At 34.5% G+C, this 24,444-nt stretch overlaps 1 protein-coding gene across 1 annotated transcript in view; it reads right to left on the bottom strand.

The window, feature by feature from the left end:
* Nucleotides 1-24,444, bottom strand: part of LOC141455690 (uncharacterized) — a 176,844-nt gene that overhangs the window by 66,166 nt on the left and 86,234 nt on the right. Inside the window, exons 3-4 of the mRNA XM_074130952.1 lie at nt 18,887-19,049; nt 7,389-7,506 (exon numbers count right to left, since the gene is read on the bottom strand). Of these exons, the coding sequence (XP_073987053.1) occupies nt 7,389-7,506; nt 18,887-19,049 (281 nt within the window). The remainder of the gene's footprint in view (nt 1-7,388; nt 7,507-18,886; nt 19,050-24,444) is intronic.

The raw sequence follows: 24,444 nt of genomic DNA, 5'->3' as shown, positions 1-24,444 counted from the left end.
CTGTTATTTTTATTTTCACTTTTTGTAAATACTTATTTATTTATTTATTTTCTGTTTAATCACAGGCCAAACTATTAAGGCCTCTATTTGTACCCGTGTTTATTCTTAGGGGACAACTGTCCTAGAATAATAAATTTCTTTTCTATTCTATTCTATTCTATATTGGGTAGTTCTCTCCCTGTGAGCCAGAAATTGAAATGATTCTACATTTTTTATTTAATGTTTAATTAAATCATAATTTTCTTATTCTTAATTTTTTTTTCTAATGACTACAACAATTCTGTCCCCAACATATGCTTTGTTGTTTAATCTGTTCAATTAGTTGTTGAATGTTAACCTATTCCAAGCATTAATTTAAAAAATAATTTATTGAAAAATGAGATTAGATCCGCAGTACCGGATAATATATTGTATCCCTGGCCGGTTTCAATCTTTCATACATTGTCAGAGGTTGGTTAACCAGTGTGGTGTTGAAATTTTGATCAATCCCTTAAGTTTCCACTGCGTACTTCACTTTCTAACTGATAGGCGGAGAGAGACGAGAGAGAGATGGTGCGCATGTGTGCTATTCAAAATTTTAATAAAACTTAAAATATTTTGTAAAAATAATGAAATAAAAATCAATGAAACAAATGTTGTGTGCATTTGTAATATATTTTAGAATTGAAAAGTTGGAGTTCTTATTTTATACAGGGGGTGGGGCGAGAATTAAAGCAGAAAACACTGAATTATAAATAATTACATTTTACACAGCGGGGGGCATGTTGGCAGTAACCTCTGGTATGGCCGTACGTTTGACAGCGTTTGCATTGCACGATATTGTTTTGTTTGTAAGGTTCTTCGACACGGATAATAGTATTCAATACTGCTCGAAGATTGAATATTTCTTTGTTGTTAGTTTGTGGTTCTAAGTCCACAAAGAACAGAGGCAGCGGGTACTTTGTTATTGGGTGGTAAACTAATGAGACATTTCTCACCTTATGTCCTTGCGCTTCAATTTCTTGTTTAATATCTTCAGCTGGGACACTGTGGTGAAGGTTACGAATCACCACTCTGAAGGGTTTGTCCTGTTTTAATTGGTAAGTGTGGTATGTATATTTCTTATCTTTCAGATAATGAACAATGCTTCTGTAGGATTCTACGGTTAGCGCTGTCAAAATGGTTCCTGAGAGGTTCGTTTTGCATGTGTAGTTGCTGGCTCCAACTAAAAGTGTGATTTCTCTACAGAATTCCATATAATTCTGTAGGTTTTTGATGTAAATTGGAGGAGGTTTGTATTCTTTTTGCGGCTTTTCCGTGGTATTTGTTTCCATAGTGTCGTCGTCTTTTAAGTTTTCGAATTTATTTTCGGAGATAATGCCCGGAGGGGCAGATATTGCGGTGGCCGGTAAAGAGGTGACACTTACCTCGGTTAGCATTGCAGTGCTCATTGCAGTCGGTTCACTTTTTGTTGTCGATTTAGTTACTTTTACAGTAGCTGTAAGCTTCTTCTTTTTCGTCTTCTTTTTGGGCGGTGAGCACCCAGTCGCGCTAACTCTTTTGGCCTCTTTGGTGATCGCCTTGGTGGTCGTTGATGTTTTGGTAGTAAAACTATCGTCTGATTCACTTTCTTCGTCGCTGAGGCTCATTTTGCCTACAGCTCTTCTCTTACTGTGGTTGTTTTTAAAAGGCGCTATTTTTAACTTTGTTCTTAAGATAACAATCAAATTGTCAATATAATAGCAAAGTTAATACAATAAAGTCTCAATTTACCTCAAAAAAGTAAATTAAACTCAGCACAAAATTTTTAGTGTCTAGTTTACACAATAGCTAAACATATCCATTAATATTAAACGCAAAATTAAAATTTTAAATACTGAAATAAGGAATTTTAAATCAATTTGAAAGTAACTTTAAAATGTCTTGCAGATTTACGTGGCAATGGGCAGTCTATTCCAAAATACTTTTTTTTAGACCTAGCTAAAACTAAATCGAAACAAAATCGTTTTTCAAAGTGTTGTAACTTCTTGCTGGTCAGGCAAACCCATAAGCCTTGAGACCGTCTGACAGAGTTATCGCTACTATAATCAGTTCTTTGCTAATAATTTTATTTAACTTAAGAATAGAAAATTGTTTAGGATAGAGGACTTATTAAGGTTTGAAAAATGGATAGTCTTCTTACAATCCTGGCTTGTTGGAAGGAGAAGAAATGAATTTATTAAAAATAAAAATTGAAAAAAATAAGTTCAATTTGAGTTTAGATGAGGAAAGTTTTTGTATTTAGGAACAAGGAATCGTCCTAGTAGAACCACGAAAAATTAAAATGAACGTAATAAGCCCAATCAACAAGAGAGAATTGATTCCTCGGATTGAAATTGATAGTTTTTTTTTTCGATTGACAGAATCATTTTAAAGGGCACGTTTTGTTCTTCAATCACTTAAGGCAAAATTGAATGAAAGTCTTATGGACATGTCGAAAAGAGAGATAGAATGTGAGAAAGAGTGGAAATGGTCTTGGTATTCTAGAAGAGAGTATTTGCCTTTGTAATTCTCTCAGTGGTGGTAGAAAGAGTAGATGCTAATACTTCGTTTGGTTTCCATAGATCTCCGAGTTAGAAATAGCCAGTCAGTAAGTATCCTACTTGTACTTGACTGTCAGATGCATTAAGTCCTTTTTTCCCTTTACACTACTTGAAAAAATATAATCTATTCTATGCAAACGTCTATATATAAACAGCATGAGTGTTAGCTCAGCTAGCTTTAAATATATTATCCTTCTTAGGAACCTTGGTTTATGCATTATTAAGCTTCTTGATGATTCCCCCAGGAACTTGTAAGCACGATTCAAAACTTATTCAAGTAACAAGATAAACAGATAACTAGGCATAAATAAACGACAATTACAATCAGTTGGTAAGTTTACCATTAGTTTTTGGCCACTGTTTTAGTAAACATAATTCTATTTCGTATTCATTTAGAATTTTGCATATTCTTTAAAATTCTACAGTTCGGAAGAAACTAAGCTTTAAATATCTTATAGTATTAAGAAAGATTTAAGTAAAGTTCTCTGGTTAAAAATAGGAAACTAATGTTTCTTATTTTAGGCGGGCTTTAAGTTCAATTACAAAAATTAGGTGTTTTATATTAACCATTAAATAAACTTTGAGGCTTAGACAGGAATTCTAAACTAAGTACCACAATAAATCTTAGCTTTGCGGGCTTCGCGTCTAACCGCTCGGTTATCGTGGCGCTTAACTCTCTCTCTCTGCTTACAAGTTTCCTGTTTTGTGTAAACATGAGATAGTTTCACTAAAATCGAATTGACACAACTTGGAGTGCTTCTTCGCATTGCTAGTTCCAGAAAGAACCGTGATAGTTGCAAATTTATACGAGTGAGAAGTTCAATTTAAAAGCGGTCCGAATAAGTGCTTGATTTGCTTTAATCAGCAAAAACTTTACCAGACACTTAAACTTGAAAAGTGAAAAACCAGGTTTTTAGCAAGATTAGGCTGAGCTTTAAGCGATTGTTAGATTTAGGACTGTGCAAAGTGCCTTGGGCGCCTCTGGGTTCACAGTTCTCTAGACAAACCTAGCCTCCTCGTGGTGCGGCTTGGGCATCTTGTCTTCCCATGTTGATGGGTGGTCCAGGTGGCTAAAGGGGGCTCTGGCGAATGGATCAGTGGTTACTCCTCTACCGATATTTCCGCTCCCGACTGGCTCTAGAATCCTGGTGTCTCTAATTCTTCTCTCCTAATAATCCTTACATATTTAGAGGCTTAATTCTCGAGTAAAAGTTAGAAATGAATGAATGAACGAATGAACTCCAGGTTAGGCTATGCCATCGGTAACAGTTTTTTCTTGTAAGTACAGGATCTTCAAACGATGGAACTGGTTGTGTAAAAAATGAGGCCAGAAAGACGAATTTTCGTTCCATCTTCTAGTATAATATGCGCATTACTGTTCCTAATGTTTGCGCCAGTCAAGTCTTCGTACTTCTCTGCTCAGGACGTTCTTCAAAGTTATAAGTCTGATTGATATATGTTAAGCTGCTTTCTACAGAAGAAATAGGTACCTATTTTATTTTTTTTAAGGTTTGTATTTAATTACTTTCGTTGGCATCACTATCATTAGATCTTCAGCAGCTCATCATTATCCATTCTTACACTAATATTCTGCGCCTAGATCCTAGAGATAAATTACTGAATTCTCAAAATAAAGTGTTTTGAAGTCTAGTAGATTTGACATTTAGCCAACTCTGAAGAAGTATAAACTTAATTAGTCCATTTATTTGGAGTATTTCCACAATTATTGTAATTATAATTGTAATCTAGATAACTAGGACAAAAGTTAATAAAGTTCATGCCGGAACAATGGAACTGAATTGTGTGAGAGAGACGGCGTATGAAAGAGAAGATTAGTTAACTTTGTCGACATCTTTTACTAGTATACATTCAAGCATTATGTAACAATATTATTCAATTATTATAACTGCTTCTATACAATATTATAATTTAAATAGCTGAAATCTGATTGTACAAAATAAATTCGATATGCTGACATTCAAAACACTTGCGCTTTTAATGACGCTTATACATCTTTGGCCATTATAATATAGATTCAGAAGTGCCAAATTTAACTGAAACAAGATGGCTAACTAAATAGCTGAACTATAACTGAACTGATTAACAAGAAAAACATCAACGCCTATCACGCGTTTCAGGGAGTATGTTTTAGTGAACCTAAATTCTGAATACAAATCGATTCGGTGATAAAATAATCAATTTATTGATAACTTAATGGTGGATTATACACACAGGGTAGACCGAATTTGAAGTTACGATTGCTAAATTAATGGAAAAATTAGGAATTCTTCTTCAGTTTGACTGGAAAGATTGAGATTTTTGCGTCTGTGAATTAATAACTAAACCAACGGTGGATTATACACACAGGATAGACCGGATTCTCGTTTAGTTTCACCTTAAAGATAGTAATTTCTCCTTCATACTTTAATAACTAAGACAAAGGAGAATTGTACACACAGAGAAGCTTAAATTTGTAATTATATTGCAAAATTACTGGTAAAATGAGTAAATTTCCTCTAGTTTTGAACGAAAGAATGAGATTTCTGCTTCAGTTTGTTAATAACTAAGACAGAGGTGGAATATAATTACAGGCTAGTCCAAATTAGAAGTTACGATTACAAAATTAATAGACAAGTAAAGAATTCTCGTCTAGTTTGACTGGAAAGATTGAGATTTCTTACTTCATTCTTTTGGAGTCTTTCTGCTTCTTTATTCATCGACTCCTGATGGATTAGATTCCAGTAGGGTGGCCTTAAGGCCTACGCCACCGCGACTCATATGGATCTATTGTGGCTCCCCCCACTCACAAGTTCGCTTTTCAGACCCGTCCGTTCAAATCTCATCATCATGATGGACGTTCATTGCATTTATGTGTTGTACACCCACCACACACTTAACCACATCCCTTTTTGCTCTCTTTTTCGTTCTAATTAGACAACACTCTTTCTTGCGCCTTTTCTTTGCTACCTGCTATCAACCATCTCAATTTTATTGCCACATATTGATTTATTGGTTTGTTTTTTTGTTTTTTTAAAGTGATTTTTCGCATAAAGTTCCAAGTTTCAAATGAACTTTATTTAGAAAATTTGCTGTAAAAGAAAAAGCAGTTTCAAAATCGGTAACTGAAAAATGATAATTTACTGTTTCTTTTACAAAAAGTAATATACATTTCCAATAAATCATCTAGAAGATGACAAATTATATCTGATATGAAGTTTCTCCCAGATTTCATTTGGCACAAAATGAAACAGAGAAAAGGCTATTGTTTCACTCAATGTGCATAGAAACCTCTCCGATATCGCCGAGAACAATACGTTATCTCTGCTGCTGAGATATTGATATTTAATTAATTAAAAAAAAACACTGCATTTCAGCGTCCACTTTATCTTTATTTTGTCTTTGTTTAATTAATCTAAAAGAAGAAATAAATAAAAAATATATATCGATGAAATTATTATAATAATTTATTAGTCCATCTACTGAAAAGAAGTTCAAAACAATCTGTGACGTACAAAGTAGGGGGCCGTACTACATATTAATGGCACCCATTTTGTAAATTTCAAATAAAATACAAAAAATTAAAAATGGCTGGCTCTTTTCTCTATCCAATCATCTCTCATTTTGACCATTTTTTTTTTTTTTTGTTGAAGGTATCATTTTGTTAAAAAGGCGCCACGGTAGCCGAGCGGTTAAGAGGCGAGACCCGCAATGCTAAGATGTATTGTTGGTTTAGTGGGTTCGATTTCCCGGTCTCTAGGCTTTGGATTTTATTTAATGGTTAATATGAGAACTTTGTAGTAAAGTATGTTAGGCGGTTAGAGGCTAGACCCGCAATGCTAAGATGTATTGTTGGTTTAGTGGGTTCGAGTCCCCTAGTCTAGGCCTTGGATTTTATTTAATGGTTAATAAAAGAAATTTACAGTAAAGTATTGTTTGCTAGTCGCCTTCGTCCACGACACGACTAATTGGTAGTTGGACGTAAAGCACGCCTGAAAAAATAGGCAATTACTTTACTTTACTTTTTACTTTACATTTTGTTAAAAACTTGCGATCAGTCACTTATATTCAACACAAATTTTGGTGAGGGGAGGGGAATATTTATTTTTTTGAATGGATTAGGAGAAAAATAGTTCAACTTAACATTATGGTTAAAATATTTTTTATAATTAAAATAGTAATTTAAGTAAACTTTTGCAAATTGTGTTAAACAGTAATTTAATTTGTGGTATCCTTTAATTTATTTAGGATACAACCTGAAAAAGGTCATCTGTTAGAATAGCATGAACATGTGGGCGACTCTCCCAGTTGGAATTATGTACCACAAGGTAACAAACACAACCTATTCTAATTTTAATAACATAAACCTGTTAAAACATGCAGACTACACCAAAGTTTGGCCGGATTAGACTATTCAAATATGCTTTGCAAGTACACACTCTGCTCTTTAGGTCTTGATTCACCATTATGGTCTGTTCGTAAACCTTATTCCCCATAATTTTAATTAATCTTTCACACTTCTTATGGTACACCATTTTGTCCACATTCTTCCAGAACTTGTGTGTTTTAAGAACTCCTGAAATTTCTACCGCTTCTCTATGCTCCAAAATAAAAAAAACAATCAATAAATTTGAACTTATTGATTTATGATAACCACCGACCGTCAAGACGCACAGTCAGAACAACTTGTAAATACCTTTTCTTTTTTTATCTTCAATCCAAATTGTAAAAAGGCCAATGATTTTTGGTTGTAAGATTGTTTATAAAGTATCACTACGTTTCAAAAATTAGTAAAATACAAAAAAAAATGCAGATAAATAGTATACAAACCTGCTGCAAGAACAGTAAATAATCCTGCAGGAACACCCAGCGCAAGATTGGTTAATCTACCTCGTTCTTCGATACAGGCAACAGCTCCCATAACCAGGATTAATATACCGCAAACTATCTGGTGGAAAAAATACAAAGTTGACCATTAAAATTACGAAGCTTTAATTTTTTTTTAAAAAAAAAAATCATTTATTTAGTTGCAATCAACGCATTTTGCGTTATAAGCACAAGGGTAACAATAAGCAACACTTATCAGCGGTAACACTCCAAAAAACATTCTAAATTCTACTGACTCTCTTCCTCAGAGAGGAGATCGCGAGGCTGACTGTCTTTTAAGACGTCTGGAAGTGTTGTCTGGATGAATGTTCTTGAAGATAGATGTTGTACTAGTGGATTGTGATGAGATAGAATGTTAAGATGGAATTTTCTGTATCATGTTTTTGCAACTTGTGTGACGAAAGGAATGTTCAAATCTGTGTGAATGGTTTGATTGGTGACGTTGAAAGAAGCGTCCAACTATAGAGCGAAGAATTTTAGACTGCAAGGACCTGGATCCTTTGCAGATTTGAGCGTTTGGTTGAACCCCACAGTTCGCTGTCAAAAGCCCCACACTGGCTTTAATATACTTACATATACGTATAAGTCTTTTATTGTCCAGAGTGAGTTTTGATCTGTTGTCTAGTTAGTCTTTTCAGTTGTCGGAAGCGTTCTGTTGAGTTCTGTTCTCTTAAGTCGAGTATGAGGGTTCCATGTAAGTCTTCAGTCAAGGTAAAGCCCAAGTTGTTTTAAATTTTGAAGATGCAGTTTTACAAAGTGTTTTGGCTAGAAAATTTACGTAAACTATCTACAGTAATTCTTACAGTTATAGCTGAGAAATGTGAATTAAACTGAACTAATTTATTTAAAACGTTTAGTTGGTCTTAATGGTTTAAGATCTTTCACAACAAAGTTATAACAATTTTAATCTTTAGCCAATAGCTTAACTTCTGTAACTTCTGCTGCAAAATATTCCAAAAATTAAATTAGATTCGAAGTGATTTACTTGATTTGAGTGTTCCTAACATGAAGGAGTTTTCTCCAGCGGAAATAATGACTACTCTTTATTGTGCTAAGCGAATTCTAAAACAGAATATTCTGATTACTTTTCGTTGCAAATGCATAACCATCATTATTTACTGCAATAGTTAGAAGGTGGTTAAAGTCATCTAAGCTGATATGAGATTGAATTCAATCTTTCAGTGGTTTAGGCGGCTCTAATAAGCTTACTTGATCCTCTCGGCTTTAGGGCTTGCAAGGCTCCTGTTAACTATAGTTACAATAAACCCTTTTCGATCCCTGTTCGGCCTACTTTCTTTTCCATTTATCCTGTTTATAAGGATATAGAATTCTAATAAAATAAGGTTCATCCTTGAAAAATTATCTATTGAAAGATTTTTTTAAAAATCAAAATCATGAAATCGAATTTCAAAATCAGAACGTCATTTTTAAAATCATATGAGAGGTTCTTTCGTTGTGCATAATACCGTTGATTGTATCCGAGCTCCCAAGCATGTATACTTAATCTCTGACCGGTTTAGGAGTTTCATACATCATCAGAGCTAAATTAATCATTTTTTTTTTTTTTTTTAAGAGAATTTGACTTCACTTAAGTTACAATCCTGCTCATTAATTTAATGTTAATCCTTCCAGATGATTTTAGTTATCGACATAATAGCACAGTAAGGAGGAAGTGGACTAGCCAATTTCTTCAGGAATCTTGGCGTCCCTGCGGTTATCCTAGCCTAACAACACGAACTCAAACTGATTTTAGAAATAATCACAAAAATTCTGCACAAATGATGTGGTTTTTGGCGAACATGTACTACCAACTTTTAGTTTGTTAACGGGTGAACATACGACACAACACACAAACACAACGTTCTAACACACTAATATACCCTCACCCAAATGAGAGCCACAATAGCTCCGTACAGTAATCTGGATTTCCTATAAATTCAAACAACTCAAACAAAGCAACTCTTCTTGGTGGGCTGATTTTTATTTAATCTAAAGACTAAAATGTCTGCTCCCTCCCAAAAAAAGTGCCGAAGCAAACAACTTAACTTATAACTTAAAAAAGAAAATAGATTTATATCATTTTAATAATTTTAAAGTTCAAAGAGAAAACAGAATTTTTGAAAAGAAAAAAACTTGTAAAAGTGGAAATTAATGAAAGGTTTTCGTGTGGGTTGTACTAATTATGTTTACTGAACTTTTCAATTTAATTAAATTTTCCGTGAGGCACTAAACAGATTCTAAAAAAAATTGACTAATTGAAGTTGTGAGCTACTCAGAGATCGCTGTAATTGCTAAAGATAATAAAGAAAAACTTTTTTGCTCACTAGAGTTTAAAAGTTACTTTTTACTCATCGATTTGATTGGACTAATTAGGAAATTATTTTACTTCCGCCAATTTTTTCATCAGGAAAGGAAATAAAAGAGCGGAAGTATCGATAAAAGCATTTAAATAGTAATTACTTCGTCTTAATCACTTCTTTTTCTTCATAACTTTTAAAACTTTAGGGAATAACAAAATTATTTGGCATCCTGGAAATTAAGTCTAAGGGCACCATGATTGGGAATTAATTAAAGAGAATCTAACCGGATAAGATTGGTTATTTTTTTTTATTTTTTGAATTGAACAAGTTCTTTTTTGATAACTTCCTGCTTTAATTTATAAACTTATTCTTTAAACAGGAACTTAGAAAAGAAAAAACTTTTGTCTTTAACAATGAGAGCTTAATTTAATTTTTTGTGATGTTGGCTTTTTAATATAATTTTGTTTTAAAACCTTAACAGTGACAGCAAAATGAAGAAGATATTCAATTGTTCAGCACTCTACTATACATTGCCAGAAGAAGTAGCCACTTCTCCTTGCGATGTTGGCAAAACCCTTCAAATGGCCCTAGACCTTACAGTTTAATTGTTAGTTTTACACTTTTACACTAACCCACCAAACACAGATAAATACATACTGGTCTTGATGGTTGATGTATGCCAACAATATGGATTTAGCGAACCCACAGGGAAACTGGAGTTCATCTCCTTGTCTATCTCACTCGAACACACACAATTAACAGTTTATACATTAACACTGATACATTAGGGAGCCACAATGTATTATCTTTCATGGAGCCTCACTTGGAACCCACAAACAAGACTTAAGAGACTAGCAAAGACAAATCCTGCGAAACTTCTTTACAGAGACTACCTGGGGCGACGCTTCAAATTGCTTGTAGTATTCAAACGGTTGGTATAAAACTATGTAGACTTACAGACTTGTGGATGTTCAGCCAGACATAGACTGTACAGAAATTTCAATCAAAACTACTCGCGACAAATAGTTGACGCTCCTTTTTGCGTGACAAACTTGCCAAGAGGAAATATCATCAAGTTCCTACTAACTGCACTATCTACTATTGCTTTTATTCTTTCGTTCAGTCTATCGTCTCCTCCGCCATTCCTGAACAATCCACCCAGCCGACTGAATCGCCAGTGGCCCTGAGACTTCCTTGAGGTCTGAATATCATCGTCATCATCAATATCCTTTGCAGAGTGATACCGCCCAGTTGTATAAGGGTTGATCGTCAAAAACTGCACGAAAAAGCGTAACGTTGATAAACACCCTACTTTGACAATTTTTTTCTCTTTTTCTATAATATAAAAGATAAAATTCCCAAATTTTCTTTAAAATATTGGGCAAACCATCCTTTATAACTGTAATTTTTTTGCAACAACCCAGATCTAATAGATTTCGAGAAAAAAGTTGCCGAAAATGAGCAAAAACAGCTTTTTCAAAAATTGTTCTTGTTGTTACCTTTTTTGTAAACTGCGTAGCGCCTAAACGCGTGAACCGATTTTCATGAATGAAGTGTCATTCGATTCGGAATTTGATGTAGATGTGCCTTTTGGGGGTCTCGACGCTGTACATCGAATCGGAGAGGAGTTAGCCCCCTTTATGTAAGGCCCCCTCCAAAATTATTATTACTAATTACTCTGTAAATCTTGGCCCGATTTTGATAAAATTTGGTGGGATGATAGGGTTAGGGCTCCCCTACGTAACATTAAAGCGACGATCTGTCTTACACTTGTTAAGGGGAAGTATAGCGATCGTTTCAAATTATTGACACGTGAACCTTAGATTTAAGTCTTGATTAGATATTTTCCTGATTTAAACTTATCCTAATTGTCTCAAAAACTTTTAATTTTTAATAACAACCCAAATAAAAATTAATGGAAACTGCAAATATGATTATCATAAATCAATATTTGCAAATTAGAAAATAAGCTATGAAAGGTGTTTGTGATTTTAGGAAATTAGTTCTTATCTAATCTAATCAGTATAAATAGTCCTTTACATCATCCCTTTTAAAAGCTTCTTAGTTACACTAAGGTGAGTCCTTTTATCCCCTCCCTAAGTGAAAAATCTAAAATTATATTAATATAAAGCCATCTCGCGGCGACTGTTACCCCAGCCAAGAAAAAACCAAAGCTGCCCAATCTAAAGTCATCGCCCCTCCATCCGCCACTAGTCAACCCCGCTGTTCTTACTGTTATATTGTTCACCACTTTACAGCTTTGTCTTCTAAACATTGTGCAGTCTGTGTGCAAACCTTAATTTGTAAGACCAGTCTGCAAAGCAGCGGCGGGTATAGCCGGGGTATACACACTTGGGCGCACAACATCCGGGCGACCGTCGGACTTAACGACTCACTTCCATTATACTACCGCCCACCAGCTGTCCACCCACAGTTCTACAAGTTAGATGTTGCTTTCCTTAACTTGTAGCCAAAGTAGTAGGACTAGAGTGTCTACCCTCACAATGTGGAAAGTTGGAAAAGCAAATTCAGTAGAGTGTTGTTCATTTTGATGAAAAATTCAAAAAAACTTTTACTATAAATTTCCACAGTCTCATTTTCTTAAACCATTTTCACTTAATATTGCTTTCAATATTTGAAAAGCTTTTTTATCGTGAAATAAGACAATTATTAAGCACAAGCTCTCACAGAATATGCTTTAACTTAAGTTTTTACAGATTAAAATATGTATTAACCAAAAGTAATGAAAGATAAAGCTACCATTTATCACGCCTGAGCCAAAAAGATAAATGCGGATTCTGTTTTCTGATTATCGCTTCCAAAAGAGGCTTATTGTGTGGACCTCCCTTTTGGCTTCTAATAAAAGAAACCATTGTCTTTTTCTACTTTAAGGGTCCATAGTTTTTCCCCAGGACGTTCCTTAATGCGATACGATGGAGTACTACATGAAAACCGTGAGGTGGTTATAATCTAAAAGGAACTTAACTTTTCTAGCGTAGCATACCTACATATCGTGTCATTGATGAGAGCTTATATTTCGGCCGAAATCTGTGGGAAATAGAGAAAGACTTTGCGCCTTAAGACCTGCACTGAACAAACCAGAGTTCAATACATAAAAGAAGACAAAGAAAAGTCAACAAGTTAATGATAAAAAAAACATAAAATCGCTAAGTTACGATCTTATACTAAACGTAATTCAAAGCTTGAACGATTTTTTAGCGTAAGACCAACGCGAGAAGTTTGAGCGGCCGAACTAGATGAATGTTTGATAAGTTAGTAAGTTTTAAAACTTTCTTAAAACCAAGAAATGACTTGTTGCTCTTGTTCTTTTTCTTTTTGTATTAATCGCTGTTTTTCTTACAAAAAAAAGAAAATTAATTAATATAACAGCTGTTATATTTTTTACAATTACTGGATGACATTTAATCTATAGATTTACTTATCTCCAGGCCGGATTGGTTGTTAAGCAGGAAGTTAAGAATTTAATTTACTCTTACCAAAGTTATTCGACCTAGTTACTGAAGATCCTCTCCCTCTTTCACCAACCTCGATTGCCTTATTTCCATCTAATTATGTAAATCAGCTTTAATCTAATTAACATTTAGATGATAGAAATTTGTGAAAGTTACTTATTTTTACATAATGTAATAAACGACAGATAAATGGCTTTTTTAAAAGGTTTTCCTTTTTATGCTAAGTTTAAAAAAAAAAGATTTAAAGCAACGCAAATATCAAGTACAGAGGGTGAATGACTCTTAACAGTGAATTGACCCAACTACACTTGAATTTTATAATGTTGCTGAGAATTACCAAATATAATTGTATGATTTCTTTAGCTATTTAAAGAGTGACAGCAATATTCTTATTGGTTACTTAATCATCACCAATCAGTAATTTCCGTTTCCGGGATTTGTCAAGACGTTACAGTGATAAGAGCTCAAGTATTAGAGGATTAGGATGACAGGTTGTGAGAGATTTAAGTTTTTTATTTTGGTTGCGTAATATTTTTTAAAATCTTTGACGAATGAAACTTTATCAATTGTTCTGTTCAAGACATTGGTTATTTAACGAAGAATTTCGGACTTCAAAAGATTGGAATCGGAAAATCTTATACCTCAAGTTCGTAAGTCCGATTTGGTTTCAGTTGTGCGTTGTAACATGTAACGTTTCTTTAGTTCTTGCACTTTTGGAATCATGAGTACGTATACCACGCCAGTGGTTTGTCAACGTTTACACCAAAGTATTTAATAATATCGATGCAAGAAGTGCGAGGAACTTACAGCGAACAACCTCCTAAATTCATATCTCATTATGTAGAGATGTGTTTCATCATTTTGCCTTTAGCAAACTGTAGTTTATAACATCACAAACACGTCATTTCTATCCACGAATACTTCTACTTTTATAGCCTTCAGAGTGTACGAAATGCAGGAGCAACATTTAAAAGCGGAAGGATAATACTTTATAACTTTCTGTCTACATATATACACTGACCTCTTCACATTTTCTTCCTATTGAGATTCGGAAAACCGATTTTCATTTTTTTCACAGAGCATCCAAAATTGTTAATGTCATATACTCGTAGATGAAGAAATCAATATCATTTTTGTAGATAAGAGGTTTAAATATATAACACAGAGATTAAAAGTTACCACAGATTCTGATATTTAAAGACATTGCTGTAATCTATAATCTCCTTTACTACTTCTTGACTTATTTCGCTTCTTCAAGAGTTGCTCTTCATTCTGAAGTATTAGTAGAGCCTCTGCTTTAATCCTACGGCCATCTCCTACGTGATATTGTGGTTATCCCACCAGACTCGGGATCTATCTCTTCTTTTACGCTCTCTCCCTCTCTCTTGAGTCCTTTTTCAATCATGCTCCTTACATTTCTGCTTCCTTCCCATTACCCTCTTTACCGATCTCTTCCTTAACACAATCATTCTACACACTTCATCGATCCTTATCTTTCTAACACATCTATCTTCTCAGTATAAATCCATTTTCACTACTTCGTTTTGTCTTTACAGCTTCTTCCAAGTTTTCGACGTTTCACGCCTATGAAAGAATGGCTTCTGCAATTTGTGCATTTATTTCCTAGGCTAGTCACTTCTTCTTCCTAAAGTTCCGTTCCCAGTTGGTTCCCATCAAGGCTTTATTCTCAGCGGCTAAAAATGAAGATTTAGTGCTGCAACGAAACCAATCTCAAAGATTCCTTAACCAGTTAAGCGAATTTGACGTGTATACATGGCAAACCAAATCTCTGTTACGGTGCGTTCGACGTGTATACTTTTTGTGAAAAATATAAAGTTGCCATTAACTATAAAAACTCGAAATTTTAATAAAGTACAATAAGAATACCATTTGGTGGGATGTTTCCTTTATCTTACCAATAGAACTGCTAAGTATTTTATACGGAGAGGGGTGGAGGGAGCCAGCCAAATGATAAGTGGTTGGTACATGTTTGGTCTCCGCATTAGAGATTGGGTATTAGGCAAACAAATAGAAGCTCTCAACCCTTGGCAATGCCGTTTTTACCTTAGTTAGAGATTCAAACCTTAGTACGAGCATGATTTCATTTTGCACAGAATTCAAAGCTCTTTTCTTCCTTGTAAAAGCTCTTGCGTCCCTAGTTAACTAGGAGCAATGCATAAGTGAAGCGGTGCAAGATTTTGAATGAGCTCTGTAATCTCTCAAGCCTCAGAAATTGCAGAAAAAAGTGCTTGCAGTGACTATTATGACGTTGTAAATTCTTGGTTGTTTTGCCCCTGCGTTCGACGTGTATACACACGTCATTGTCTGTCATTGTGGGGGAGTTTTTAAAATTAAATTCCGCACTTAACTGGTTAAGCAAGAATGACAATCTTCTGCCTGCATACGTCTTCCTTGAACTGGCAATTCTTCGTTCTTTTCTTCTCTCGCTGCATTCGCTAAAATCAAAATAATGTTTGTTCTCCTTTTCATATCCATTTGACTCTTTGATAATCCTGAGAAAAGTCTCTTCGTAGCATTGATCAAAGTTTCTTTAATTTCTTTCTTTCAATGCCCAGCTTAACCGCCAGAGTAACGACTCTTCATTTCCGTTATTATGAGCAATTAGTTTCGTAAAAAATACTCGAGTTAGATTTGAACATATTATTCAATATAGAATGATTTAATTAACTGGATTCAATAAAATTAATGGAATATGTTTTCATCTTTGAAAGTAATTTTAAAATCATGTGATTCTCACAATAAAATTAAACTTTATTCCAAAGTTAATAAACATTCAGTAATTGCGACTGTCTCCAAGTCTGAGCCTGGCTCCAAGTCTGAGCCTGGCTCCAAACTGAGTTAGCCAACATTTAAACTAATAAATATAACTCTTTAATACTTGGTATAACTCCTCTCCCCCCTCCCCCAAAGAGGGAAGTTGGAGTAAAACTAGACCTGGCCAGAATTCAGAGCTTCAGTTTTTCTATCCTCTTCACAGAATTTGCCAATCTTGTAACATTTAGTCAGAAACTTTTCTTATTTTAAAACTTTGTTCTCATTTAATTCTGTTTTGTTTTTCTCGTAAGTTTTCAATATTAAGAGAATTTTCCTCCTATGGTTTTTCTATTGGGAAAATATGTTTGCGTAGTTTTTTTTTGCTATCATTTATGGTTTAATTATTTACCAGATTGGTTCTCACATTGTGTCATCATCTGTTATTAGAATCTTATACGAGATTAAATTAATACTTAATCATCCAAATTTCCAAACTTCTTTTCAAGATTCCTTTTTCGAGATCCTCTCAAATCTCCAACAGCTAAAAGATGTTGTGTGATGACCAACTTAAACCAAATTTCTGAAAACGTTTTCCAAATTTAATATGCAAACGACTAACATGGAACCCTCACACGAGACTCAAACCGAACTAACCTCAATCTGAGGTATAAAATGTTGAAAAGACTATTCGACAAACGTTTAAAACTGACCCTGACGAAGAAAAGAAAACTATACACCGCCCTACTTGCCCCAATATGGACGTACGGAATACAGCTCTACGGAAGCGCCAAAAAATAGAACATCAACCGTCTTCAAACCTTACAATCTAAAATTCTCAGAACTATAGTTAACGCTCCCTTCTACGTCTCCAATCACACTATACACTCTGATCTAAATATTCCTCTCGTTTCTGGAAATAGCCCAATCTCGTTACACTAAACTCCATTCAAATCTACACAAGTCACTACAACCCTCTGATCCACAACATGTCTACCACTTCTAATCCTCAACACAGACTAAAGCGGCGGTGGCCACGCGACCATCTCAACACAACGCCGACCTCGCAGGATGGTTGTCTTTGTAAGCTTGCCAATCTGGGCGAACTAACGGCTTCCATCACTCGTCGTTCACTCCAATCACGCCCTTGGCGCACATGCATGTGCGCGTATATGTATGGACATAACATAATTACATATATATATATATATATGCATGTGTATTTGTGCCATCCCTTATCATTCATCTCTTTTGTTTGCTTATTGTACTGCATACAGTTGCATAATAAATAAACAAATAAAAAAAAATATGCAAACAAAATGTTCGGTCGCGATCGGAGACGTTCGGCCAGTTCGGCTGGCTATGACTTCGCGCTGGTCGGCCCATCGCCCGCGCGCGTACTGACGTTCGCCTCCGCTGGTTGGACTTTCAGCTTTGTATATATTTTAACTTATTTTCGATGTTATTCTATGCCATTCTCACGCTGCCCAACTACCCCCTCTACCTTCTCTTAGACCATAGGGTCACCTCCTTATCTATTGAGAGAGTCCGCTACTGACCAGCGTCCTGTACGGTGCTTGGTCTGCTGTATGTGCCTTTGAGCCTGCTGGTTTTACTGTGCTTCTTACCGCTTCTCTACGCTGCTACGCTTCGCTTCCGCCTTTGTGGTATACACGTACCAGCACTCCATTGACATCCAGGGACATCACCCCAATAATTCTACGCTTCGCGGGCCACTCCGTGGACCCGCTTCCGGTGCAAGGTTCGTCCTCTCCTTACGCCTTTCCTGAGATTTCCCCCTTCCTCCACGCTACGCTTAACCCTCAGACAAGTATATACAGTTACTATTTCCGCTTTCCTTCTAGACGCATATACATGTACTGTTTCCGCTTTCCTTAGAGACGCGTATACCTCTATCATATCCGCTGTCCTGGCATTCGCCCTTATACTTCTAGCACTGCGCTTCAGGAGCTTCACATCCGGCCGCAAGGGTAAGTGTTACTCATTCCTACCTCTGCTCTACTCTCTATATATATTTGCATGTATTCAAATGTGACCTATTCACGATTATTGTGACCCGCTTCGTCACTTCCGGTTTTATCCGCTGGCGCATAACGCCCCAATTAACGCTACGCTTTGGGGTGTCAACGTTCACGCGCTGACACAAAACGTTATTAATTAATGGAAATCATCGTTTTATCTCATTGCATTATCTTTAGCAGGAAAAAGTTTTTAGGTGATGGTCATGCATAAAGGGTTCAAATTTTAAGGTATTTGAGAAAAGTATCTGGACCTTGGAATTCGTCAGGATGTTTGTCAAAAAACCACTCTTCAATGAAACTTCCAAGTTTCAAAAAAAAAAAAAAAACTGTTTTAATTATAAGAAATAGAAGTCGCACGAGGAGTTACATCAATTTTTTTTTTTTTTAAAGAAAAACAAAGGATTCCGGAGAAAAATTGGTACGAAGAGAAAATAGAAGTAGACAAAAGTAAAGAGAACCAACTAGTTTTAATTGCTAGGATGGCAAACTGTTGGCCGGAGGAGTTAAATTCATTTAATGGCTCAATAAATAGAAAGTATTTTTACTCTTTCTTATTGATTGAAATAAGAAATTAAGAGAAAAGTTACAGGAGGCTAATTTTGTTTAAAACATTGTTGAGGGGGGGGGCACCTAAACCAGAAATCAAATTAGTGGATCCTGCAATTATCTGGTTTTTAGTTTTACGCTGGCCACGCATTCTATTGACAGAAAAACATACGTACAGACAGACACAGGACTAATCATATAAAAACGACTTTTCTGGTTACAGTAAATCTCAAAACGAATATCGCCGGTAAAAGATCTATTATTACAAGTATTTTTTGGCTAGAGTGTAATAACTTCCTATTCTTTACCTGCATCACTCGAAGTCGCAATACTCTGGAAAATGGATAAACTGCATTTTTGGTAGTCCAAAAACTAGAACCATTACTAAGTTTGGTGATAATTGTGGGTAGTTCGTCACCAGTTCTGGTCAAATCAGTGATCACAGATTCTTTACGTCTTCCTCCGGGCATTCTGTAAGATAAGATGAAGCTAAATTATTATTTTGATTACTATTTAAACAAATTTTATGTTTAAATGATTAAAGGTTGTTTTGTGACTGATACTTCAAATTTTTAAAGAAAAGCTTATAATCAACTTCATTTTTCCATGAACTAAATGAAGGAAACAGATAATATTTTATAAACAATTTCATTGGTTATAAAGATAGATAATTGGTTAGATTTTTTTCAACATGTGAAAAGAAATATTGATTGCGACCTCCTGGTCATATCTCATTCCACTTTCTGACTGATTGGAAACTGAAAATAGATTTATTAAGTGAACTGATGAATAAGCCATAAATGGATTTCACACATAAGGAAGCCCGAATTTGAAGATACTATTTCAAAATAAAAGGAAAAATAAGGAATTCTCCACTAGTTTGACTGGAAAGATTGAGATTTTTGCATCTGTGAATTAATAACTAGGCCAACGGTGGATTATTCACACAGGGTAGACCGAATTTGAAGTTTCGATTGCAAAATTAATGGAAAAATTAGGAATTCTCCTCTAGGAAAGATTGGAATTTCTGTTTTATAGATTTAATTACTAAAACAAAGATTGAATGTACTTTCAGGATAGCCTGATTTGAAGTTACGATTGTAGATTTAATGGTAAAATAAAGAATCCTCTTCTTGTTTTCTGCTTTTGATTGAGATTTCTGCTTTATACATTGAATTACCAAACCAGTGGTGGAATGTACACACGGGGTTGCCCTGATTTTGAAGTTACGATTGAAACATTAATGGAAAAATTAGGAATTCTCCACTAGTTTGACTGAAAAGATTGAGATTTTTGCGTCTGTGAATTAATAACTAGGCCAACGGTGGATTATACACATAGGGTAGACCGAATTTGTAGTTACAATTGCAAAATTAATGGAAAAATTAGGAATTCTCCACTAGTTTGACTGAAAAGATTGAGATTTTTGCGTCTGTGAATTAATAACTAGGCCAACGGTGGATTATACACACAGGATAGACCGAATTTGGAGATACGATTGCTAAATTAATGGAAAAATTAGGAATTCTCCACTAGTTTGACTGAAAAGATTGAGATTTTTGCGTCTGTGAATTAATAACTAGGCCAACGGTGGATTATACACATAGGGTAGACCGAATTTGTAGTTACAATTGCAAAATTAATGGAAAAATTAGGAATTCTCCACCAGTTTGACTAGAAAGTTTGAGATTTTTGCGTCTGTGAATTAATAACTAGGCCAACGGTGGATTATACACACAGGATAGACCGAATTTGGAGATACGATTGCTAAATTAATGGAAAAAGTAGGAATTCTCCACTAGTTTGACTGAAAAGATTGAGATTTTTGCGTTTGTGAATTAATAACTAGGCCAACGGTGGATTATACACACAGGGTAGACCGAATTTGAAGTTTCAATTGCAAAATTAATGGAAAAATTAGAAATTCTCCTCTAGTTTGACTGGAAAGATTGGAATTTCTGTTTTATAGATTTAATTACTAAAACAAAGATTGAATGTACTTTCAGGATAGCCTGATTTGAAGTTACGATTGTAGATTTAATGGTAAAATAAAGAATCCTCTTCTTGTTTTCTGCTTTTGATTGAGATTTCTGCTTTATACATTGAATTAACAAACCAGTGGTGGAATGTACACACGGGGTTGCCCTGATTTTGAAGTTACGATTGAAACATTAATGGAAAAATAAGGGATTGCCTTCCAGTTTAGCAGGAAAGATTAAAATTTCTGTTTTATATCAACCCTAGTTACAACTGGCCTAACGGCAGTTTTAATTTGAGATAACAGAATTGGACGTTAAGCCAATGATTGCCTATCGAATATTCTGGAACATCAACTACATATTGTAAGCATTAGTTGAAAAACATGTTGCATGGTTCGATAATTTTTTAAACCATTTCACTTTTTTTCGAGCGTTTTACGGTAAATACAATATTATTCATTATGTAATGTATTGCTTACTTTACATTTTTCTTGTAAAGGTGGGTATTGCAGTTGTTCCATGTTGTGTAGGCACAAAATTAATCTCTTAACTCCTCCCCAGCATATGTTCCTAGGAGCTAGTTAAACAGGCTCTGTTTGAGGTCAACCAGGATTTAGGCAATCCTCAAGATTTCATCTTTTAATCGTAGAATCGTAGGTTACTAGGTGTTGCAGGTGGATATATTCTCTTCAAAGGCACTGGGTTTTTGGGGTTGTTGTACCTAATTTTTTCTGTTCTTCCTAAGATTCCCTAGGAAGCCTTGGTTGTTGCCAAATTTTGAGAAAGGGATATCTAATCCTTGGGAGTATTTTAGAGGAGAGAGGGCTTTTGAGATACTGTGATTAGGCCTAAATCCTTGTCAGTTAAATATAAATAGGATGAAACTAAAATACCAGAAATTTTAAATTCTCAACGTTTCTAAATCAGAAATTTTACTTTGGTCTCAAAACAACTCTGTTTTCTTTACAAAAGTTGACATAAACAGTTTATACAAAAATGATTATAAGCTAAATTTCCCAAGTTATGATTACATTTTCAATTTTCTTTGTATCAAAGAAAAACAATTTGAAAAAACTTAATTTTGAATTTAAAATATTTATAACTTTATATACGGAAAAGTTAAAGTCCTTTCTCTCCCTCTCTCATAAAGGCTTAACTGTTTTTTTTTTTGCGGGAAGTTTTCTTTTAAGCTGTGAAATATTTCGGCGGGTTGCTGCAAATGAGTATTAACTGTTTAAAAGAAAAAGAATCTGTGCTATAATTTCTCATTAAAACTGTAGACCGTTTAATCTGCTTAATCTTTGGGCATGGTAAAAACCATTTAAAGGAAGCAAGACTGCATATCTAGTTAACAGTGCCTTGGGCACCAAAAAATGATTATTTAATAATGAAATAACTTATACAAGGCATCTAACGTCCTTTGGTATCCCTAGGTTTTTTTGTAGTGTTTACACACTGAGCTAATCCCTTTCTAAACATTTATTATTACTACTAACTCCTTGACCCTGGTCACCCGTATAGTCTCTTTTTTAGATAGCTAGGCGTCCCTAAGGTAATTCCAGGCTAACAACAAAACCACATCCAACACATCTAGTAACAAAAAGAGAATTTGATAAATATGAGATCTGACCTTTTTTTGGTACATACAAAAAACGGAAATTGTAATAGAAAATACTGCGAGAGATCTGCATTATCCTTTAATTTTGATTTGTTGTTAAACAATAGTGTATTAGCTGAATTGTTGCCTAGCATTCAAGCTCCTTGAATCATTGATTTATTTCTTTATCTGGACAAGCGGAACCTACCTCTCTTCAGTCTGAGAGCACTCTAGATAGATAGCCAACCGATCTAAGTGGATACTTGCAGTTTAAGCCCTTTTTTATATCCTACTTATTGTTTTCAATAAATAAAAGGAATAGACAGTTTTAAAGGACGATATTATTTATAAAGAATAATATTAGTTTATTATATTCTCAAAATCCTTGAATGCGCAATCGAATAGTTTAGGACATGTATACTCGTAAAATAAGAATTAGGTGTTCTAGTGTCCTGGTTATGCGAAGTGTGGCATTGAGTTCCCCAGTTCGAATCCCGCCCTTGTCCACGACACCTAATTGGTAGTTGGACGTTGCCTCTGCCAGGAAAATAGGCGATTATTTCTTACTCTTACCACTAAAAGGGAAATTAATTAAAAATTGAAAATTAAAAGAGGAAACGGAAGGTTTACATATTGATTGCTACATACATGGGATTAAAGTGATTAGAAGAATTTTTTGTAAAAAAAAAAGAACCGGAACAGACACCCGCCCACACGCGTATCTAAATGTTCTTAACCACGAAGAGTAACTTCCTCTTTTACGTACTTTAATTAAAGTACTTTATGAAACCCTTTTTTTATTCTATAATTAAGAGAGGGGAACAAAAAATTAATACTCTTAGTAAAGCCCGCCCTGTGGTGTCTCCATAATTAGGACAGTTATTTTTAGCGCTAACAATGTAACCTTTTATAGAGGATTATATTAATTAAATCATTTCAGAGTAAGTAGGTATTTAAAAGTCATTTATCTACTTAAAAATATATTCATTAAATCAAATTAATTTGAAGAATATTAAAATTTTTTAGTAAGAGGTAAAAATAAAATCTGTTTTAATAATTAAATACACTTCAGAGCTTTTTAACCAACTAAAAAATGTTAAATTTTTCAAATTTTTAAGGCAAAATTTCTGAGCGATTCAACGCCGGAGGTGATTACATCTATAAAATACAGTCGAACCTCTCAATAACGGTCACTGGCGGGGGAAAGCAAAGTGGCCGCTGTTTGGAGGTGGTCGTTAGAAGGAGGTAGGCAAGTTTCATAATGAGAAAATATGGGTTTTTTTTCCAAACATCTATTTAAATATTGTTTATTATTTTATAGATTTAAAAACGTACATAATTGCGTAATTATTGCAGCTATATGATATGCACTAAGTTTTTCTTAATTATCCAAAAAAATTTATCAAAAAACTACATATTATTGACTTAATTAATAATTTTTATAATAATCATCACATTAATTCATAACAGTAATAATTTATGGTAAAATTATCATCATACTATCATCTATTATTAGAAAAATAGGACAAACCTTTCGGCCAGTTGACTATGGCTCGATTTGGTTTTTGCAAAATCTTCCAAAAACATTTATTTTCTCTTCTAGAGTTAACCACGTTCGTTTGAGAGACATATCCGGAAAAAATGATATTGTTCGTCCAAAGTAATATTGAAAAATGATTAAAATGGTACAAGATGTATGGAGCTTATAGAGGGAAACTTTAGGGAAACCCAGAAAGAAAGAAAATCTTGAGAGGGGATAATTATTTTTATCACCGCGTCAAACGAACTTTTAGTAATAAGGTGGTCTCGTTGGTGGTAGGTGAAACATTTAATCCGTTCCTCAAAATCAAAATGTAGAGTGTCCGTTAGACGGAGGTTCTTTTAAATAGAAAGTGTATATGGGGTAAAACGGGGAAATCCAAAAACTGGTCCGTAAATGGAGGTGGCCGCCTAGTGAGAGTGTCCTTTATGGGAGGTTCGACTGTATATCTTTATGATCCCCTGATATTCATCATTGTTAATATCATCCATCTAGTAACTGTTTCAAGATTAGAGCTCCTCCACATAAATAATTGATATATCACTTTATTGTTTAAAAATAATGTGTTTCGCAATTTCTTCTCAAGATTATAGCTAAACAATTATGTAGTTGATTATGTAAAAGATAATACTTTTTCCCATTTTGTCATGATTACCTAAAACTCCAGTCTCCAGTTCGTAGGCACTTCTTGCATCTTCAATAGATTCTGGAAGGACTCCTTGCATTGTGTAGTTGTTAATTACCACTTTG

Source organism: Rhodnius prolixus, unplaced genomic scaffold (genome assembly GCF_049639745.1).
Source record: "Rhodnius prolixus isolate KJV_2025 unplaced genomic scaffold, Rpr scaffold_4, whole genome shotgun sequence".
NCBI lineage: Eukaryota > Metazoa > Arthropoda > Insecta > Hemiptera > Reduviidae > Rhodnius > Rhodnius prolixus.
Note: the sequence above shows the minus strand (reverse complement) of the source record. Positions and strands in the feature narration are given on the sequence as shown.